The sequence below is a fragment of the Ochlerotatus camptorhynchus genome, unplaced genomic scaffold (genome assembly GCF_037179485.1).
Source record: "Ochlerotatus camptorhynchus isolate MF236.1 unplaced genomic scaffold, CSIRO-AGI_Acam_v1.1 ptg000130l, whole genome shotgun sequence".
In the NCBI taxonomy this organism is placed as follows: Eukaryota; Metazoa; Arthropoda; class Insecta; order Diptera; family Culicidae; genus Ochlerotatus; species Ochlerotatus camptorhynchus.
In genome coordinates, this window is record NW_027040620.1 from 1,254,500 (window position 1) to 1,275,089 (window position 20,590).

Sequence of the window (20,590 nt, forward strand, 5' to 3'; positions counted from 1 at the left end):
GTTCCTGATGTTTCCCCATTCGTAGGTAGTGATGTCTTCTTGTGTCCGCGGTGTTCCTCTACTTTCCTCCAGTACTGTTTCCGCTGTCACAACTGAAGCGTGTAGCCGGTTGGCTAAGGCTATTTCGGATATCTTTATTTCCTTGATAAACCGTTGTTACACTTTACTAACTAACTAACTCAACAGAGTACTTATTAGACTGAACTATTAGAAAAATTTGTGTCACTAGACTCACTGAATTGTTTGTCAAGAAGAGACTTAGCACTGAACACCGAGCACTGAGCTCTTAAAATTATTCTACCGTCTATCCCTTGACTCCCAGTCACGTCTCTCCGTTGACTCCTCACTCACAACTTCATCTTGAGTCCTCACTCACGACTAACTCTTGACTTCCCTTTTCACAATCCTAATAGAGTTTTTATAATATTTCTTATGTACAAATCAAAGTTCTAGTTTGCGCTTGATTTGTAGTTCGTTCTCTCTCTCTCAGTTTTTGTTTTACAACCGAAACAATTTCTCTCGAAAATTCTTCGTTTGCTTACTTTCTATGGTCTGCCGAGCAGAGGCCCAATCTACTGCATAGAGTCTCTTCCTATTATATAAACGAGCCCGTTTAAATTTTTCAAAATTAAATTATTTCTGCCTCATTCCAGATTTATTAGAATGTTTCGTAGGACTTCGAGGTTTTTCCACCGGAAGATTCATGCAACTTCTCCTTTAAGATAATCCTAACTTTCCCCTTTAGAAGTTTCTTCCGACAACCTCTGGGAGTTTTTTTTCAGACTAGTTTACGATTCTCACGATTTTTTTTCCGATACGTTCTTTCCTACTTATTCCAGAAGTGTCTACCGACTGGTTCTGAAAGTATCTCCAAATTTTCTGTGAATATTGCACCGGGGGCTTATCCAGACATCCCCCAAAACCCCCTCTTTCTAACCTTTCTAAAAAAAATTATAAGTTTCCACTTAAAATTTACACATAGTTAATTTCCCGGGAATGGTTTCCTGGTCGGTGTGATCTATTTTTAGTAAAAAGTATATTTAGCAATTCTTTTTAAGGCTGGAAATTTATCTAGCATCCCTAGAACGCATTGTAGTCTAGACGTATAGAAGTACTGAGCGATAACCCAAAACTTGATATTTAAAAAAAATATGTCTCAAAAACGAAAAAAAAAATAAATCGCTGATTTTGTATGAAAATATAAAACATATTACGCCCTCTGTCTACAAACCATGAAAACCATAAAAAAATGTTTTTTTTAATGTTGTTTCAAAACAAAATCTCAATTTTTTAATATCATTAAATTTTTTTCTAAAAAGTATGTTTAATTACCTTTTATTTGATATTTTTATCTTAGAAATCGGTTGGTTAAAGTTGGTTTTAAAAAACTAATTTTTGGAAAAATCCAACAAAATTGATTTTTTGAACTACCCTTACATGTAAATGGGCATCCTAATGCAAAAAAAAAATAAAAAAAATATGGGTCTAATATTTTGCGATTAGGAACAGAACTACCAAATTTTTATTAAATTCTGAGAACCACTATATTGCTTTGCTGTATAAATAGATTTGTTTTTAATCGCGGTATTTTTACAACGCTGAGCAATAGGTCTTAATGAATATAATCATAACATTTTTGTCAGAAGTCTAATCGATTTGCAGTATTGCACAAAATTGTTCTGCATACACTACCGATCATAAGTTTAAGGACACCCCCAAAAAACCATGCAAATATGTTTTGTGCAATGATCTCTCATACTACGTTCAATTTTCGATCTCCAAAGGTTATTTGAATGGTATGAATGGTATAGCATAAGTGTTCTACTACTACTTTTATTTCAAAATTTGGCCAACCCAATTCTGAGAAAATCAGTCACGATTATTCAGAGTAAATTTTGAAAAATATTGTAACTTTGGGTGAACTTTTAGCACACAAAATTTGAAAATTATATTGAACAATTTGCCAACGAGGAAAGTTCCATTCAATACCTTTCAAATGATCTAAAGAGAACGAAAATTGGACGTAACATGACAGAGATATGAACATAACAAATTTGTCATGTTTTTTTGGGGGTGTCTTTAAATAGGTATTTGATTTTTTAGGTTCGTTCCGTTTCCCATAAATTTTCCCATACAAAATTTATAATTCCACCACAAATCCAAATCATAACCGAATTCTTTTCAAATTTGACACCGTTGTTGGGGACCTCAATGCACAAATGTAATGTGTAATGTAGTCGGGAACAGGGGGTTGTAATCCGCCATTCAAAATTGACCCACTCTATTGTCCATGTTTGGAACTATTCAACAGCAAAATTGTCAAACGGTCAAATAAACTTCCAAAATCCCCCACGTTCAGTCCTCACAAACGCAGCAGCACAGAAAGCTCACATTCCAGCGTTCAAACATTTCCTGTCATAGATCATGACTTTACAAGTGGCTTCTAATTGGCAGCAAACCTCACCCTCTAAATTGTGCAAATTCCATTAGAACACGGCTCATCCTTCCCACTCACACTACAAGCCCGTACAAAATTGGATCCGTGTAAGCCGAAGAACAAATGGTTTCCCATTTTGAAGTGTCCCCATTCCCTCTGATGATGATGATGATGATGATGATGATGATGATTCTGGCAGGGACAAGAGATTTTCGATTTTCGATTCAGTTCGACGAGGAGCCTTTCCATGGTTCGAGAAGAGCTAATATCAAATATGCCTGCCAGCTTGCCCTCACTCATGGGGTCGTCCTCACTGAAGCGGTTCGATGCTGCATCGGGTGCTGTCATGGCAATCGATTTGGTAATATCGCCAGGCACAACCACTTTTTCTGCAAGTGCTCTCCTGCTCTCAAACCCCAGCCGGTGCTTCCGGTGGGTTGAGGTCATTGGCGGTGAAGAAGTCCAAAGGATCCACCTACCTCCACCGAAACCCTCGACACATAGTCCATCATTTGATTTTATCGTTTGCTGCAGACTTCAATGGACAGCCAAAGTTCCTTTCGGGGAAACGCTAAGCGGATACGGGGTCGGGTTCTTTTGGAGGCTGCTGCTAAACCGCAAACTGGACTCTCAATTATGAAGCGGTGGTGGTTGGTCGGTGCGACCTCAGCAAGAAGCGAGAAGCTTTCTGTAGCAGCAGCGAACAGAATGACGATCATCATTCCGGTAATGATGATGCGGTTCCTTGGTGCGACCAATGGCCCGAACACGGAACGAAACGTGGTCAATGATGCGTCAGGCGAAAACTGCATTTGTCGGCAGCGGTGTGCCCAGGCTCGGGGATGTAGATTTCTTCGAGCGTAATGAAATGAGGCCATCCGGAATTGAGTTTTCGGCACGCCTATGCCCCTTCTCTCGTGTGGAAGCAAGCGAACAGCATCCGCTTGGTCAACTCGTCGTCGAGGTCGTTCCTGGCATGCAAGCCTTGCCCAGGGAAACGAGACTAAAACATATCAAAACACTTTTCGGCTTCCTGTGTGTACTTCCTCCTCCAGCATGTCCCCGGAACAGCTCCCCAACAAACGGGGTGACGCTGGGACGAAGAGTGCTCCCTGGAGACACATCCGAATAACCATGTCTGACCGATACGGTAGACTAGCCATTTACCAGAGTTAGAAGCAGCATCACACAATTCCAGTCGGTTGGGGCCGAAAGGATGAGCACAAGGGTTTCCTCCGAAAACATTCAACTCCAGCGGTTTGCAATAAACGACAAAAGCGAGCAGCAGCAGCAGCAGCAGTGTTTTGGAAGCGACTCCATGTAGACTATAAATAGCTCTTTTATCGGGTGGAGACAATCGTTTCGTGGGATGAGGGATGATAGCTTGAGTTGTAGTTTTCGGTTACAAGTTGAAGTGGACTTCGATTCACTTCAGATCTGAATTGGAACGATTTTGGTACACAAAGGGTGAATAGTGGTACAGTTTTGATAGCAACGGTCAGCTCCGGAGAGGATACGAAAGGGGAAAAGTTTGCGATTTTCACTAACTTGGTTGGAAATATAACAATGGATGTGGTAAAATTATTGATTTGAAGTATTTTGCACAGGGCAAAGTTTGATCGATTGTAGCGATGTGGAACAAAAAACTTATTTTTCGGTTTTTTTCCGTACTCAGGAAAAAGTGACACATAGAAATAAACGCTCAAATTGGCCCATATTTTGTATGGAAAAGTGAATCCGATGAAAAATTTAGGTAATCGTGCCAAAATAACGGGAATGTTCTCCTCTTTTGAATGATTAAGGTTTCGTCGTAACTGATTTTTTAAATAGCTTTTCTATCACCGTGGATCTGCATACAATTTGTATACGTCAATCTATAATTTTGAACCTTTATTTTGCTAGAAAAATATTAAATTGTGATTAAATTGCACGTATTGGTTTCTAATGCATTCCACTATGATAGAAACACTACCGCAACTATAGGTGCAAAGGAGTCCAAATCTCAAAAATGTTGATCAAGTACGATACCTGGTTGTATCCAATTAATCATAATATGAAGGGTCAAAACGGAGGGGGGGGGGGCTTAAGCAGAGACACTTACGCGTGATCCACGGGAGCAAGAAGAATCTCCTTCCAACGATAAAAATGTTCCTACCCGATACAGAACAAGCTGTCATACGAGGGGATGCCCCAATGAAGGGGGAGAAGAACCCACCTTCAATTCACGAAATGTTAACAACAGGGAGTTGGTAATTCCACTCTCTCCATCCAAATCGCTTCATTCAGGCCTTTCCCAATGAATTTATACGGATATATGAAAATATGTGGAATATAAGAATATTATATAACTGCTGCTTCATGTCCACCATCTGTCACTGTCTGCAAAAACATCTAATAGCAATTACCTGTGTTGTGATATTTCCGTCAATGAAAACTAATTTTCTTGCGTTCTCATGCTCATCTGGTCTAAATTAGCTGGTCCAGCGAGCACTCACAATCAGCGATTAGATTAGTATGAACGTTGCTCACGTTGTATGAAAGAGACAACACTCGAGTTAATTTTAAAGCATCGAAAATGTGGAACCCTGGAGACAACACGTTGTTATGTAACGGTAGAACGAGGCAATTTTGAATTAGCTTTGTTTAGATCATATTAAGTTTTTTGCAAATTTTCATAATCATTGAGTGGAGCTTACTTAAAAGATTAGAGTTGATAGTTCCGTTAGAGTACGGCAGTGTGAAAATTGTATATAGAGAGTAGAGAGCGAGCAAAGACAACTTTTTTAAGAAGGTACAAATCGGTTTGATCATCTCTCTTTACCTATCTCATCTTGCTGACCACGTTTTGCGTCCATTGCTGCAATGGAAGCGCTCTGCCCCTCGTTGGCGATACTGCCGTACAATGAAACCACTGGAAGCGGCTCTCGTTCTGATGGAGGAGGCTTATTGGATAGCGGAAGAAAAAATGTTTATTCTGCTGTGCCTTTTGACTATAGTTTTAAGATGTATTGTAGAGTGAACAAGAATCATCACCTCTGTAAAGTTAATTCAATAGACCCTTATCAAATAAATTAATGAACAATAAAAATGAAGCTTTAGTGTTAAAATTTATTAGCAAGAGGAAGTTCTGAAGAGGTTAGATTGATAGTTCCGCTAGAGTAAGGCAGTGTGAAAATTAAACAAAAGTTGAAATTGAGCGAAGGGCCATTATAATGCGACAATACTAATCAAATGCGTACTCCTTTACCAAACACGTACGTTGATGGATGAGGGGATTTGAGGTATGTCCTCAAAAGCATAGGCAAAAGAGTGGAAAAAAGATCACGCAGTGGCGTCGCGTAACCTCACTTTTTACCATTGCACTAACTTTAAAAACTTTATATTCAAATCTATTGCAAATCTACAGAATCTTCTAGTTTGTCTGATATTTATCAATTGCAAACAATATGTTGAGATTTGTTAACATTTTAAGAGCTGCTGCACAGGTAGATTAAGGTTAAGGTGCCGCCACTAGGTCACAACCATTTTTGCAACTTCCAAATCCTATTGTCCTTCGATCAGTAAAGGGAACGTATGTATTGCTATTTTAAGGGATATTTCCATCATGACTACATTTTAGAGCATGAGCATGAGCATGATTGACCGCCCTTGAATGCAACTCCTTTATTGACAGATCAGCTGTAATTACACAGATAATCAATAAACGTCGCTTGGGACTAACAATCATACTTAATGTGTAAATACTGGTGTTCTAAAACTAGGAACGCCCGAATGCTTGTCAAGAAAGGAATGGATAGGAATATGTTGACGTTAGACGTTTTGGTAAACGATATACTGAATTGATGTCCTTACGATTCAATAGCGCGAAGGAGCGTGGGATTGAATCCACGGTCTTCTAGCATAGAGGTAACTCTAAGAATAGTAGGTCCGGAAGAAACGTGCTCAACTTTTTGGCTCAGATCTGGTACTATCTTCGGTCCCAAGCTAATCCCAAGCACCCCTCGAAACACAGGAAAATCCACGACCCCTCATTTTATCTGTCAAACTTTCATAGCGAATCAAAACAAACATAGTGTAGTACTAGAATTTCGACTAGAATGCGGTACGTTAATCGATTGCTTGGGACCAATAGGCTAGTCAAGTAGTGAGCCAATTTAAAATCGTTAGCTTCCACCGGTTGCTTCTACTCAGTAAGCAAAATCGGTTGCCACTATGCCACCGAACTCATTATATAAAAAAAAACAACGACAACAACAACTTCTCTTGAGAAGTATTTGATATAGATTCCCGATCGACACGTCTTTCCTGAAACTCAAATATTACTCATTTTACGTACCCGGCCCTCCAATTTCTTTACGCTTTCCATCGTATTATGAAGAAAAGCTGATTTAAAGTATAACTCTATAATGTGAAAGAGCTGAACTGTGATCAAAGTTTGTTTAGTTAAAATCAAGTTTTTTAAGGAATACCCGTTGGTTTCATATCGATTGGTAGCTCGGCTGTAAAATGGAAATGGAAAACTCACACTGTTGTACAAAGTACAACGCGCGAGTACTCGTGTTACAAAAGTTGGCGCGAGTAACGGAGGGTTAAACCTCGATCAAACTTGCAATTTTATTTGGGTACTGCTTTACTCGATGTTATTCAAAATGATGAACAATGAGGAGACTGGCGCATCAAGTGGTAGTGGAAAAAATAGCCGACCCAGTTAAATCATAATTCCAATGTTTTTTGGTGGAATTTATTAAAAAAGATATGAGTAAGGCTTAAATAAGTACGGTGGAAAGTGATTTGATGCAAAAGATTAGTGTTAGAAGTCTCAGAAAGGTCTAAAAGTGTGAAAAAAGAGTTGGCGCAGATTGTGAAAATAAAAATAAAAATAAAAAAGGAAAATGGCGAGAAGCAGAAGGAACCAGATGGCTGAACGACGGTGCAATACGAGAAAAAAAACAAACGGTTGCGTCCTCTGCGTAAGATGGCCGAAAGACGAAAAAGAAGGAATGGATGGTTTGTCCTTCAAAAAAAGCTAAGTACAATAGTTTTGTGTTGCGTTAAATGTAGAGGGTGGGTTTACTCGGGAATGGGATGCAGATTTTCCGGAAAAGCTGCAGCAATGCGGGTGACGTTTCCTCGAATTTGGGTGGAATTTTGCTCATTTGTATGTGGATACACTTTTTGCGCTTTTTGAGTGAACTGATATGAGCAGACTGATAAAATTTCAAAGATTATTTTTATGTGTCCCACACATGAATTTTTGAAATGTGATCAACGAATTATATCTATTTGTCAGACGCATACTTAATATGTGTACACATAAAAGCCATGTGTAACCAAGCATACAATTCTTTTGACTAATAAATTTTATGTGTGCTTCTGGGTGGATTCTGTTTATGTGTGATCACATAAAAAAATCATGTGGAAATTCGTCAATAAAAATGTGTGGAATTGTATTAGTGTAGCATTTTTTGTCCGAGTATAGAATGGTAGAGATAGGCGAGACAACAGCCAATTGAAGCGTTTGTTGTAATGCCATCTAGTGTCAATTTAAAAAAAAAAGTATAGATGTAATGATAGTACACGACTAGAAAATGGTTCCCAGCGACCAGTTCACTTTTCCTTACTTTTGATAGTTTGTCTCCTTTTCTCCTTGTAATGTTGCCAAAAACAATGAAAATTAATGAGATAAGATTAAATTTGTTCGTTTGTGGTTGTGTATGAAAAAACTGATTAAGGTTGTGTTGATTCTGCCATGGTTATTGTATTTGGTGGGCTTGTTCCAGTTATGTCGCTTTCGTTATTGCGGTGTAGCACCGGTGTAGTGTAAACAGGAATAAGCGCGAGTCTTTGACAGCTTAACATCATTAGTTTTTAAACAAAGGTGCATCCTCTATCAACACCCTAAATTATTTCGGTGTACGGCAGTGTAGCACCGCAAAAACGAAATAAATTTCGTATAATTTGAGTGCATCACATGAATTTAAGTTTACTTTAATTGATTATAATTCAAATTAAAAAGACATAGAGGTTTTGGGCCTACGGGAGAAGAGGTAGTAAAATTATTTTCACTCCCGCGAGTTTTCCTCTCAATCACTAGAAGAAAAAAAAAGATAAAACACAACATATTTCCTTCCTTTTAATTTGCTATGGGTGTGACAACGATAGCGAATTCACTATGTTATATTTTCATTTTATTTCAGCAACCTTATCTTCCAGCAGATGATTCGGACAGCAATTTCAACATTAATAAAAAAAAACTACATATGCCAGCAACACTGACTGGGTGTATCCTATGGCTTACCTTCCCTACTAACATAATTCCTAAATTCCCGAGACATTTATGAGGGGTCGTAGAGTTCTCTGCATCTCTCTTAAGTAAATGTTGGACTAACATACCTTTCCTATCCCTACCAGTTGTAAGGACGTGGCCAGGACAATCCTTAACTGTTGGAGCGGGATATGTCTTTATCTGGGAGATAGTAATTACTTCCTACTTACTATCTGTCCAGTAATAGATATCCGTCTTGCTCTTAATAGTTTTGAATTCGTACCACCTACGATATTGTGCAACTTGTTCGATGCTAATGCTAATGCTAACTCTATAATGTGAAAGAGCTTGGGATTAAAATCATGATTTTCTGCTTAGCAAGCAAAATCGGTCACCACAAGGTCACCAAGCCCCTTATTTTACAAAAAAAAATACAACAAAGTTCCTGTTGAACTTGCTGTTACTACGATAAAAACTACTCTTGAGAAGGATTTTTTTTATAGATTTCCGATCAACACGTTTTTCCTAGAACTCAAATATTATTTCTTTTACGTACTAGTTCCTCCTACCGAATGTCAATACGCTTTATCGTATATTGAGAATAAATTCGATGCACACTAAAACTTCATAATGTTTAGCAGCTTGAGATTGACCCATAATTTTCTGCTCAATAATCCAAATCATAGCTTACGCCACCATGTTCCCGTTCAACTTGCTGTTACTAAATTTCGGTCCCGGTGGCGAGCTCACAGACGACGACAACAACTGCTTTTCAGAAGGATTTGATATGGATCTCCGATCGACACGTCTTATACAGACGATCTTCTATTCAGTAAGCAAAAGAGGCAGCCATCAAGCTAAGCTGCTCTATTAATTTTTTGAGACGTTATTTGGTAAACATTGAATTAAATTTAAACAAATAAGTGGAGAGGATCTCATTCGAATGATCTGTAACTAGTCGCCCTCCATGTTAAACTTAAAATCAACCGCTCTTGCAAGCTCAGCGCTTAAATATAATTATACACACTAAGATTATTTTACCGAAATCTGTGAAATTTTACCGAAATCTCAACAGCTGAACGTTCAGTAAACAGTTCGGTGATTTTTCACAGATTTCCTGTAATTTTTCACCGAACTGTTTACCGAACGTTCAGCTGTTGAGATTTCGGTAAAATTTCACAGATTTCGGTAAAATAATCTAAGTGTGTACATATGGGTCATTCCAAATCAAGTGAGAACACCACATGTGGTCGATGTCACCGATTTTAGCCAAACTTGACCAAAACGCTTAAATTGGCATTCTAAACAAATGCCTTTTTTTTATTTTACTCTGAAGTGCCTAGATCCCTCTCGGCTACAACCCTGGATTTTCAAGATTTTTAAAAATTTCATCTCTCAGAAGAGATTTTTTCATAACAAAATAAGCTATTCGTAATCTAAGAACGTCAATTTGAAGGTTTTTTAAGGTACCCACATTTTGTTTTTGTTATAACTACAGTAAACAGATTGATTACCGGCAGGTATCCAAATGGTAAAAAATGGCCTATTTTCACCATGGGCGGGATTTTTTATTTCTTAATATTTTGGGCTCAAATTTTCACCACACTTTGGAAAACTCTTTTACTTGGTGTGTTTCCAAGGGCAAATGATTTGGACAAATGGTTTTTGAGATATCACCAGATGAGTGAGTGGTAGTTTTGAGCTTTTCAGGTGGAAAATCATTGATTGTATTTTCACATTGACCCCTTACTCCCTTATAAAGTGTACCCCGTATTCCCCTAATATCTCATGAACTGTTGGTTAAAGACATAGTATTCTTAAACCATGCATAAAGTGCTTATGTTTTACGAAAAATAGAGCTGTGAAAAACATTTCCTCCAAAAAGTAGGTGAAAATGGGGTAAAATGCTTCAAAACACATACCTACAAGGCTCTCCGGTCTATGGGACCACGTGTAATCGATTTCCCGGACGATTTCCCTTCGGAAAAGTCGTTTTTCATGGCCGGAATTTAGCGTGCTGTTGAGATATTGAATTTTGGGTAATTTTGGACCCATTTTTGCCCATAGTGCAACCCCTCAAAGCGCGATTGTCGTCGTCGGCGGTGCCAGGTTTGAATGGTCACAACAACTCGAATAACGGTATGATGTGATATGAGGGGCTCGGTGGCCTTAGAGCGATCGTGTTTGCTTACTGAGCAGAACATCATGAGTCTAATCTCAGGCCCATCCACATACAAGATTCGTGAATCGTTTTATTTGTTACTATGACTACATGGTAATAACAGCAACTCGATAATATAAAAGGAGCTCGTTGGCGTTGTGGCTGTGTTCGGGCGTGGCTGGCGTTAGTATTGCCTAGTTTGAGATCACCAGTTTTTACACATCCCAAGCATCGTCTATTGGTTCTCTGTATAATTACAGCTGATCTGGCAAGTAGGCAGAGTAGCAACCGTGGGTGGTCAATCATGCTCATTCTCATACTCAAACTTATCTTGAACCTTTTCTTTTCCGGTAGCCATGTAAACTCTTGACCTGGGAGCATGCTTGGCATGCACAGTTGTACACACTAACTGCTCATTTGTTAATAACTTTTCACCCAGTTATTGAAATTTGTTTTTCTTCAAAGTAATTAATAGATTAGGATCATAGTTTACTATAGATATGCACAGAGTATGTAAATCTTAACATTTGAATCAACACCAATGAATTTTTACACTTAAAGTCCGACATGTGCAACGAGCATTTCTCACTTCATTTTTATAACGAAAAAACAAATACAGTTTATTGCTAGAATTAAAATCTACTTCTTTTTTACGTATCTACAACAAGCTTAAACTCTATTCTATCGACTACTTCAAACAGAACTATGTATCGTCAACTGTGTGCAAAGTTATTAGCAAATGAGCAGTTCGTGACCAAAACTGTGTATGCCAAGCATGCCTGGGAGCTGCTTGAAATCCGCCTTGACGTTTATTTCATCGTTCAAACGTAATCAAATTTCTGACGCATTCAATCTGTGTGAGAATAATTTGGATTTCGCTTATGCGTGATCAAAATTTTGATGTGCTGCTCCTTTTGCTTCGATGCCATTTTGACAACTGAATGGAAGCAAAATAGACGCTACATAACTGGTTGCAAAGGACAACAAAGCCATAAGCAACGATGGTTTTTTGATATTTGGAACAAAATTCACATATGGAAAATCAATGAGCGAAAACAGGTGAGGACCAGTAAATTTATCGTCTCTTTCGTTCTCCGGCTGTTTAAATGGATGACGGAGTTTGACGTCACACTCCTTCAACCGTTTAAACAGCGGGACAACGAAAGAGATGACAAACTCAATGAGCCTTACACATTTACATCTCATTGATGGATTTTCAGTAGGCCGATTTGACTGCACATCCCGCCCTGGTACACACAGACCTACAAAATGAGAGGTGTTCAAGTTTTTTAAACGCAAGATTAAAAAATATTCGCCAAATTTGAGTCAACCAATTTTTTACCGTTCTAACCTTTAGGTACTATGAAAATCCATTCAAAATAAGTCTCCTTGTTAAAAAATCTGCGTACAACAACCGCGTTACCTCCCATCCGTGTACCCCTATGTTCGTCTTTTTCTCCAGTATGTCGCTTAGTTCTAGATCAAGAGCACATTACCTTGTGTTCTCAATCCCTACCCTGCCATCCGTTTGTTACAATTTGTTACCCCTAGCCTCGAGATAGCCGCGAGTAATCGGCCCCCGCTTTACTAACGTTAGTTTTAAATAATTTTGTAACCCAAACGATGAACATCGGCTCCGCAAAGCTACGGCAAATGAGCCTCGAAAAATAAACGCATTTAAAAAAAAAACGCGTTACATGAAAAATCCGCGTAAAAATAAACCGCGTTTATTAACAAATCCGCGTAAAAAACAGTCGCACAAAAAACCGTGAAAAAATTATCCTCAGTGTACACAGTTTTTCCGAATAAAGCGAATTGATATCTCTTGAAGATCATGCGATATCTAACATTTGAAAAGGGCCTATCCTCGTTGATCGATTCTCTTCATCGACTTTCTCTTTGGTTTACCATGGCAACATAAACGAATTTCTCGCTAAGCTCGCATTACAGTTCTACAGAAGATGATGTTAGCTTGCGCCTGAACTAACACAGTGAATGGGAAATTCATTTGCAGTCGGGTTATTCGCGAAAAAGAAAACCGAAAAAGAGAATCAATCATCAATGATAGGCCCTTTCTCGTGTTGCGCGAGATATTAACGATTTTCTCTATGAAATACGCTCTTTTCAAATATTAGTTCCCCAGCACGGTTAGAATAGTCCAATTTTAAAGTTCCCATTTAGAAGGGCTTAACTCGAAATACATCATACGAAAAATTAGAGATATTTATTTTTTAAACTCGTATAAAATCATTTTGACTTTTTAATTTTATTTTTATATAATTGAGTATAGGTACTTTTTTTATTCAAAAATATACACACATTCTTTTATGCAAAACATGCGTCTTAGACAGCTTCAAATTCTCTTGTAGATGACTTTCATGAGAAATTTGATGGTCCTATATTTATGCAAAATTCTTAATTTTTCCACACATCCAATAACAAACAGAAATTATCCTATTACAGTAATGTTAGCCATCCGCACATCAGACTTTTCTCTTTTAATAATTTAACATAACCGTAATTCCAAATCTTTCTCATTCATCTTTAAGGTATATTATAAGACCACTGAAAAAGCACGTGGGTTTCGTAACATTTGCAAAGATTATCAAAAGGGAAGCTGACCAGGGCTGTCATCTGATCACTCAATGCGCGCAATGTACTGATTTTCTGAAATAAACAATGTGAGAATCAAGCAAACACAAAGTGGGCCTGTTTTTCACCCTGCGCAAGTGTAAAGCAGCGGAGAAGAGAAGACAAACACACACCCAGAAATAACGAAAGCTCAATGTGTAGCCATCACTCCCACGGCTCCGACGCAAAGAGCACCACTCAGTGTAGGGTTGTAAATGCCCTTTCTCATCTCCTATGCATGCAGTCGTGCAGTAAGCAAAGTCTGCAAAGAATTCACTGCGCCGCACGGAGTGTACCGCTCATTGTGTGGATCGCTTTCTCACAGATTAGATGGAAAAGAGTGTGCAAAGTAAATGGGAGAATCACACACTCTTTGTCGAGTGTTGTGAGATGCATGCACAAAGTTGCTTTGCTAACGCTCTGAGGTGCTTTCCAGTCCTGGAGCTGACAAAATCGGTTCATTTTTGTATCTCAAACTGTATTGAATATTCTAATTTCCCAATAATTGTAATCCATTTGATGCACATAATACTTCAATCCAAAAAAAACCGAATGTTCCTCTACTAACAGCTCCATTCGAACTTCCCATTGCAGACGGAAATCGCCAAACGCCTGAACGCGCTGATAGGACAGCTGCTGCCATTCCTCGCCACAGAACACCAACAGCAGGTCGCACAGGCAGTGGAACGTGCGAAACAGGTCACCATGCCGGAGCTAAACGCCATCATCGGGGTAAGTGACGGTCTTTCCCGAAGAAAAGCAGCACTTCTCGGATTTTCTTTCCTCGTTTCCGTTTTCCGTTTTGATTTTCTTGTTTAGGAACCTACATAGATTTCCAACTCTTCCGGAATGCTAGAAACTGATTTTTTTTTAGTTCACGATTGGTTTTCCGCTTTAGTTTTGGAAATTTGTTCTGGTAGTTCATATGCGCGGCTATTTATAGTTGGTAGCAATATCCCCCCCAAATCGTCTGAAGCGGGTTTAGTTTTCCACTACCTATGTTTGTTTCTATCGTGAATCCCCCAAAACGTGCTCGGTTTTTAAAATGAATTCTTTTTCTCTCTTTCTTCTCTGGTTATTTTGACGATGATTTTCCGTTTTTCTGCGCGCGCTCTTTGACACTCTCCTGTTTTGTTCAACGAAGCAGCAACATCAACAGCAGGGAATTCAGCAACTTCTAGTAAGTGTTCGAATCAGCTTCGTTTCTGTTTTTTTCTGTTCTCGGAACACATAAGAATAGTTTAACAAAACAAAACAAAAAAAAATAACGAATCACTGCACTCATTACACGTTGTTGCTCATGTGTTGTTAACCCTCCTACCACCACTACTAGGTCCGAGGATAATGTTACACCTTTGTTTCCGTTTTAACACTCGATTGTCTTTGTTGTTGCATCGATTAATTACTCCCAACCATTATTCACGTTCGCATTTTCCTGCATAATACTCTCGATGTTTGTAATTGAACCAAACTGTTCACAGTTGGACCCAACACAGAACAAAAACACTTTATTTTAATTTCACTCCAAATTAATCAGCCCAATCTCTGCCCACTTGCCGGCTTAATTTCATTGTCTCTCTCACGTTTGTTCATGTGTGTGTGTGTTTGTGTACGTCTGTGTCAACGTTGAATGTTAATTATTTTCATTAATTGATCGTATCGTTTGATGCCCTCGTGGGGATTTTATGTTTGGTCACTTTTCCTCCGGCATGCATTTCCTACTTACCACCCCCCCCCCCCTCCCACCTCCCACTCCACTCCTCTGCACACAATCAGAAAAACAGTCAGATTATTTTACGCCACCGCACATACCAACAAACACTGCCAATCAACATTGTGTCCTGTTGTGGAGGGAGATATGTACATGTGTATGTGATCCTGTATCAAAGAGCACAATCCCACACAATCAACCACGAAAAGCTTGATCCATTCCACACCCCTCACAACACCGACCGAGTGGCTTAAAATTTCAAACAGCTCAACTCGAGGATTATATTGTATCATTTATGTACTCCGGTGTGGAAAATCAACCGCAGCGAAACATCGGCAGCTCGATGAAAACCACTAAATACATAATGAGGTAAAGCCGTGTGACGTGGAATGTTCGGTTCGGGGCAGGGGCATATGGGGCAGGTAGGACGGATATAGAACACAACATTCCTGATGGGTGAACAAACAATAAACATCAACGAGCGGACGGGTTTATCGTTATCAATCAACACGTGGCTTATTGGAGTTTAATTAACCATCTGACATTTGACTCCCGCTTTCCGGTGGGCTTAACTCCCGGGACACCCCTCACCCAATATGCCCTGATTGCACTTCCGAAATAACCGGGTCCGATTATCTGTATCGTTTGTTGCGGGAGTTAATGATGATCCGCTCGGCTTGCGATGGAAATCTCTGCGAATCAATATTCATGACAAAGTCAGTGGAATTATGTTGATAGCTGTTTAGAATGGGGGAGTGCTTCTTAATAAGCCTTGTGAAAGGCTTGTGAATTTTGTTTTTTTTTTTCTGGTCAATATTTCAAAACAATTCCGGTTTTGTAATTCACGTTTTTATTTTAAAGGGAAAAGAACTTAAGGTCTCTTCAAATATTATCATCAGGGTCTTTTTTACCTACGCTTCATGTTTGCCATCTGAAGGGGAATATTTTCTACGATGGAATAAAAACAATTGTTTCTTATTGCAATAATCAAAATTGCCGAACTTTTGCTCAAAAGTGAATTATTTGGCGTGAAACTGCTCAATTGAGGATAATTCGAGATAAATTCTGATTAGTATTCCACGGTAATATGCCGTAGGTCGGACAGAAGAATGAAATGAACTTGTTTCATCGACGGTCAAGAACAGAATGAAATTTTTTTTGAAACCAATTAAACAGACTCTTGGCAACTAATTCATGGCTTGCTGGAGTCTTCAATCGCTTCATCTTCAACACTCCTCCTCGACGGTTGTACTCCAGCTGCCTCTCGGAATATTTTCAATTTCAGCTTGGCCAATGGTTTCGTCAACATATCCGCCACCATGCTATCGGTTGGGCAATATTGCACCGAGATCTTGCCCTCCTCCTTCATCTGGCGGACGAAATGATATTTCGTATTGATGTACTTTGATCAGTTGTTGATTTTTCCTGATTCCAATTTCTTGATGCACGACTGGTTGTGAATTTGGATCGGTTTTGTCATGAGAACGGAGAGATCTTGCAATCTCAACCCATTGTAACTCTTTGTAACACTAAGCGAGTGCCACAAACTCAGCTTCTGTGCTGCTCAAAGCAACACATGTCTGCTTTCGGGATGCCCAGTGGATTGGACCACCACCAAACACCACCAGAAATCCAGAATTCGACTTCCGGGTCTTCACATCGCCGGCCCAGTCAGCGTCGACGTAAACCTCCATGACAGCTCCTCCTGATCCAAGTACAAGTTCGTGGTCGTTGGTGAATATGAGGTATCGAAGTACAACATGAGTGTGATGTGCACGTTAGTTTTTGAACTCGCTTGTTCTCCGCATTCTATGTTCGACTATGTTCAAACCCATTTGTACACAAGTTTGAACGCAAGTACAATGAACAAGTACAAACTTCAGCTCGAGCCTCGGCTCGCACCAATGTTCAAACTCATGTGCAAGCGAAAATGCTCAGAAGAAGAAGCGAATGTAGAATGTGGGGAACAAGCGAGTGCAAAAACTAACGAGTTCCTCGCACACATTTTGTACCATGAAGACTACTCATAAGAAGAAGTTATGCTTGAGCAATTGCATAAAAATGTCAGTCTTTCGTTTACAATTTACTGACAGCGAGTGGTTTGTCTAGAATTGTTCTTAGGGGCTGTTCATTAGCTACGCTACAGTTCTTTGGACTCTTGACTCCCCCTCCCCCTGCGTAGACAATAGTCCATTGTATTTTTTTTAAATTTATCGACGATGGGCGCCCACTGGTGTGGCGGTGATGTGGTATCGTGCAACATGTCAAAACATCATGCCGAAGTCGTATGGCGTGTGCTACGCGTTGACATGATGTTTTAACATGCTAGCAGATGCCACACCTCCGCCACAACAGTGGACTCCTGGCTGTAAGTTAAAAATCGTTCTGTTGTAACCCAGTTAGGAAGCATTCATTAAGTACGTCACGCTTTAAGCGGGAGAGAGCGGTTCACAGATATGCGACTATCAATGCATTAGGAGGTAAAGAAAAATCGTGACGAATTGAGAGGGGGGTTGATTTACCCTACATTTTGCGTGACGTACTTAATGCTTGCTCCCTTAGACGTGCTCACACGACGCATGTGCGCCAAATTGTTGCAAACAGGGCCCCACAAAGTCACTTTCTATCGAAAATCGTCAAGCGACGATGAAGCTGTCAACCATCACTTTCAATTGAAAGTCATTATGTCTTCTCTTCGAGCAGATCCCCGTCAACATAAACAGAACTACTTTCGATCAATTTTGTATGCTATTTGTTTTGGCTTGACTCGTGTTAATTTCTTCTTTTATTTTCAAATGAACCTTCTTTTGCATTGAAACGAAGCTGTTCGATCCAAATTCGTGCAGTTTTTATGACTTTTGTTGCTTGTTCACTCGGTTCATTTAAGCGTATGCGCATAGATCCGAGGGGGGCGACACATCTAAATCTCAATTCTAGATGCTCAAAAATCTCACACTAGCCAATCAATCTTCGAAAAAAAATATTTCATTTCTCGCATGTACTTGCATCGCACTTCATCTTTTTGCAGGATATCTTCTGAATCGTCATCAATCTTCTTTCTATCTACTCAGCGTGCACGCAGCTAACCAAAGCAAAAAAAATCCTTCATCGTAGATAAAGTCGCCCCCCTCGCATAGATCTGTGCATCAATATGGATATTTTTTTTTTAATCGGGAAGACATCTAGAGATCGAAAATTGATATGCGACGCAATTTTGAAATCCAAGATAACGGCTTCCAGTTTAAGAAAAAATGGGAAATGCTGTCAAATACTAATCAATAAAGGTATTCTGGGAATAGCGATGATGTCTAGAGGATTAAAATCGATAATCGACGCCATTTTGAAATTGAAGATGGCGGCTTCCGATTTACGAAAAAAATGAAATGACTGTATTTCCACTTTTTCGCAAATCGGAAGCCGCCATCTTCGATATCAATATTGATATTTTTGCAATCGGTATGATGTCTACAGATCTAAAATTGATATGCGACGATCCATGATGGTGGCTTCCAATTTCAGATTAAGGGGGAAATACTGTCAAATACCCATCAATAAAGGTGTTTTTTGGAATCGGGATGGCGTCTAGAGGCCGGAAATCGATATTTGACACTCTCTGAATCCTGATGGTCGCCATATTGGATTCAAAAATGGTATCTGATATCGATTATCTGTTCCAAAAATAACCATATTGTAGGGTATTTGACACTTTTTTCTGAAACCCTATGGCCGCCATGTCGGAGTCCAACATAGCATCGGATATCGATTTTCGGCAGCCACGCATTGTCTCCGTTCCGAAAATTCCCATATCTTAGGGTATTTGACACGTTTTATGAAACTTGCTGGCTACCATCTTGGATTCCAAAATGGCGTCGAATATCGATTGTCGGCATCCCCGTTCTGAAAATACCCATATTGTAGGATAGTTGATACTTTTTGAATCCTGATGGCCGCCATATTGGATTCCAAAATAACGTCGAATATCGAGTTTTGGCACCTTGCGTCGTCCCCGTTCTGAAAATACCCGTATTGTAGGGTATTTGAGACTTTTCCTGACCCCGAGGGCTGCTCGTGTGTGAAACCATATACAAACATCTGCGCATACACTTGCGAACAACATCTATACACCAGAGTGTATTGCGTGAAATGTACATGCGTTCAAGATTGTTCAAGCTAAACATTCGCTTGGATTTTTGTTCATAAGCTCAACATGGTACATGTTTTCGTGAAGACTGCCGCTTGTAATGGATAGCTCACCGATCTTCCAAGAATCGGTACGCTGACCGCGATGTCCGGTCGGGTGTTTACTGTCACGTACAACAAACCACCAACCAAACTTGTTTGGCAGTTCGGAATCTTCGATGACTTTGCGTCAGTCAACCCAAAACCGCTCCAACAACTTCTGGATGTAAGCCCGCTGGCGGATGTCTCCCAACGATGTAACCGTAAAACTACGGTTAAGGGCTGCGATGAACTCGTTGTACTCCTCTTCGGTGTGGCAAGCGATGATCATATCGTCCACGTAGATGGCTAAATACGTGAATTGCTTGCCTCGACGTCGCACGTACAAACATGGATCATTTGCTGACTGTGTGAAACCAAGATGCTTTAATACGCCGTCCAGTTTCTTGTTCCAAACATGTCCCACTTGTTCGAGGCCGTACAAGCTTTTCTGCAACAGATATACCGCATCAACACCACCAGCTTCGTAGCCTGGCGGTTGCCGCATGAAAATTGTTTCGTCCAGATCGCCGTGGAGATAGGCGATCTTCACGTCCGCATGCTTCACCACCTGCCGCACCACCGGGGCGAACACTTCGTCGAAGTCCGTTCCATACTTCTAGTAAAATCCTTGCGCAACCAGACGTGCCTTGTACCGCACAATGTTGCCGTCCTCATCGAGTTTGCGCTTGAATATCCATTTACTGCCGACTGCTTTGCGGTCTGCGGGCAGTTTCGCTAGCTTCCAAGTACCATGTTCCTTCAACGATTTGATTTCTTCATCCATCGCCATACGCCACTGTTCCGCCTCTGGCCCGTTCATTGCCTCAGCGAATGTCCTTGGTTCCGCCACAAGCCTGCGTGCCATTCCAGTGGTTTCTGTACCCTCGTATTTCTGGTCAAACACCGGAGTGGCGTTTTCACAGCTGCAGTATCGCTTTCGTATTCGTTGCCCTCATCGATGCAGTCGCATGTTGAGTCATAGGACGAGGTATCTGACTCACACTCCTCCTGAACCGACCCGTCATCATCGGATTCTTCTTCCTCTTCTGGAGTTTCCTGCGATACTTCAGACTCGTATTCCACAATACTCGGTGACGATGAACCCTCGTTTTCGATATCATCCTCCATTTCAACGAATCGAACATGACGGCTGATTACGACCTT

At 40.0% G+C, this 20,590-nt stretch overlaps 1 protein-coding gene across 15 annotated transcripts in view; it reads left to right on the forward strand.

Annotated features, from left to right (window-relative positions):
• Positions 1-20,590, forward strand: part of gro (groucho) — a 442,779-nt gene that overhangs the window by 364,167 nt on the left and 58,022 nt on the right. For 5 of the 15 annotated variants that reach the window (XM_065220640.1, XM_065220636.1, XM_065220647.1 and 2 more), the window contains exons 5-6: positions 14,089-14,226; positions 14,639-14,674. In XM_065220640.1, coding sequence (XP_065076712.1) covers positions 14,089-14,226; positions 14,639-14,674 — 174 coding nt within the window. The remainder of the gene's footprint in view (positions 1-14,088; positions 14,227-14,638; positions 14,675-20,590) is intronic. The other 10 variants (XM_065220641.1, XM_065220643.1, XM_065220649.1 and 7 more) reach the window with 2 other exon arrangements.